Below are 2,415 nucleotides of genomic sequence, written 5' to 3' on the forward strand. Positions count from 1 at the left end.
GCCCTCTGCCCAACTCAGAGAGGCCCCTCACCCGCCTGCTCGCCCTCCCTTCCTGGTCCCGCGTTTCGGATGTGGGGGATTCACTCTCCCTTGAACTGTGCCCACTTTGGGGGATGATTTCATGTGGGGGTGAATGATTAGGACAGAGAAGGTTAGCAAAGTCAATGGCAGACAAAAAGCTGGGATTACCTGCGGGGAATAAGGTAGGGGGAGGGGGGGAATTGGAACTACATTAACATCTGGCGGATGCCCTCAAATGTGCCCCAGCGAGTCACTTGATTACACGTATGTTATTTAGTTAAATTTGTGAAAATTATGAGATGCTCACCAACCCGGTGATAAACTCGCTCCCTTGCCATTGGCTGGCCTAGTCACATGGCCGCCCAACTTTATTCAGTTGACAGCAAGTAGGAGGGCCCTATGGAAGGGGAAAAAAAGACAACACGAGAAAAATTAGTATTTTCTACCTTCTGAAATTAATGGCCATGAGTTCGTATATGGTGAACTCCAAGTATGTGGACCCCAAGTTTCCTCCGTGCGAGGAATATTTGCAGGGTGGCTACCTAGGCGAGCAGGGTGCTGATTACTACAGCGGCGGTGCTCAGGGCGCCGACTTCCAGCCCCCGGGGCTCTACTCGCGGCCGGACTTCGGTGAGCAGCCCTTTGGAGGCGGTGGTCCCGGGCCGGGCTCGGCGCTGCCCGGGCGGGGTCACGGGCAAGAGCCCGGCGGCCCAGGCGGTCACTACGGCGCCCCGGGAGAGCCGTGCCCGGCGCCCCCGGCGCCCCCGCCCGCGCCCCTACCGGGTGCCCGGGCCTGCAGCCAGCCTGGCGGCCCCAAGCAACCACCCCCCGGCACGGCGCTCAAGCAGCCTGCGGTGGTCTACCCCTGGATGAAGAAGGTGCACGTGAATTCGGGTAAGGTGCGGGCCCCAGCTCGCAGGATCCGCGGCCTGGGCCCCTAGGAGGGGGTGTGAGTGGGTGGGGGCGTGCGAGGCTTCAATGGGCGCCGCAATTACTCTCCCCATAAATTTTTATAGCTGAGGGAGCAGGCCGGGACCATGTGGCTGGCTGCTTGGCTGTGGGCGAAAAAGGGGGTGGGGATGAGGGTGGGGTGGGGGAGGACTCCATTTTCAGAGCGGAGGGGACTCGGTGGAGGCCAGGGGGGGATGTTCAAAATGCTTGGGAACTCCAGAGCTCATGGTGGGCCTGGGAGATTGGAGCGAATTTGGGGATCCTCGAGCTGGGGGCCTGGGGGCGTGGGTGGGTGGACGTGAGCGTGGGCGCCCAGGAGGGTGGGCGGGAAGGAGGAAGCGAGCTTGAGAGCGCGCGGGGAGGGCCGCGGGCCTCGGGGCGCGCCAGGAAGTGAGCGGTGGTGGCGAGGGGCCTAACTAGTGACCGAGCGCTGACCTGGCTCTACCGTCTGTTTTGTCTCTCAGTGAACCCCAACTATACCGGCGGGGAGCCCAAGCGGTCCCGGACGGCCTACACCCGACAACAAGTCCTAGAACTGGAAAAGGAATTCCATTTTAACAGGTATCTGACGCGACGGCGTCGGATTGAAATCGCTCACACCCTGTGTCTATCCGAGCGCCAGATCAAGATCTGGTTCCAGAACCGGAGGATGAAGTGGAAAAAAGACCACAAGCTGCCCAACACCAAAGGCAGGTCCTCCTCGTCCTCTTCGTCCTCCTCGTCCTCCTGCTCCTCTTCAGCCGCCCCGGGCCAGCATTTGCAGCCGCTGGCCAAAGACCACCACACGGACCTGACGACCTTATAGGAGTGGGGACCTTGGGCCCATCCCTTCCTGTGCTCCCGGCCGAGCTGAAGCGACGAGGGCAGCCGGGCCTGCTGTCACCTCGCTGGGCTCTAAGGTACTGTGGGGGTGGCCCTGGGACGAGCAGGCCGCCCTCGGACTAGGTTAGCATCTTGGCCCAGGGCAGCCCCCTCCCTGAATTAGGGATGGGGGGGCGGGGGCGGGAGCCTTTAAGTATATTATTCTATGGCAGGAGCTACTGAGAACATACACCCTTGGCGAGTCATTAAACTCATGAAAATCTCAGCTGTTGGATTCTGAATTTGCAAATGAAGGCTGGCTGCTTTATCCCAGTGTGTATTTGGCTATTCTCTGCCACCCTACCCCTCCAGGGTGCTTTGTGGTGTAATATAATGGGGGGAGTTAAGGTAGAAGGTTGGCCACTTCTAGACTAGGCTCTTTCAATGGAAGTAAGAGAGCTGGGGCAGGATTTCCGAACGTTCTGGGTTGTCTATAGAACCCCAGTGTGATTTTTAAAAGCACAAACCAAAATATTTTGCTCCCAGTGGCCCCATGCCCAAAGAAATGAGCCTAAGAAGGAACTGGAACCTGGTTGTTTTATGTTTAGATTGTATTTGCTTACGTATTTATTTGTTGAAAAT

At 58.4% G+C, this 2,415-nt stretch overlaps 1 protein-coding gene across 1 annotated transcript; it reads left to right on the forward strand.

Moving 5' to 3' along the window:
• The first annotated feature begins 230 nt into the window (after positions 1 to 230).
• Positions 231 to 2,054, forward strand: HOXD4 (homeobox D4). The gene is made up of 2 exons (XM_006866669.1): positions 231 to 915; positions 1,437 to 2,054. Exons 1-2 carry the CDS (start codon positions 480 to 482, stop codon positions 1,775 to 1,777), a joined length of 777 nt encoding a protein of 258 aa, XP_006866731.1. The 5' UTR covers positions 231 to 479; the 3' UTR covers positions 1,778 to 2,054.
• Positions 2,055 to 2,415: the final 361 nt, after the last annotated feature.

The sequence above is a fragment of the Chrysochloris asiatica genome, unplaced genomic scaffold, assembly GCF_000296735.1.
Source record: "Chrysochloris asiatica unplaced genomic scaffold, ChrAsi1.0 scaffold00094, whole genome shotgun sequence".
NCBI lineage: Eukaryota > Metazoa > Chordata > Mammalia > Afrosoricida > Chrysochloridae > Chrysochloris > Chrysochloris asiatica.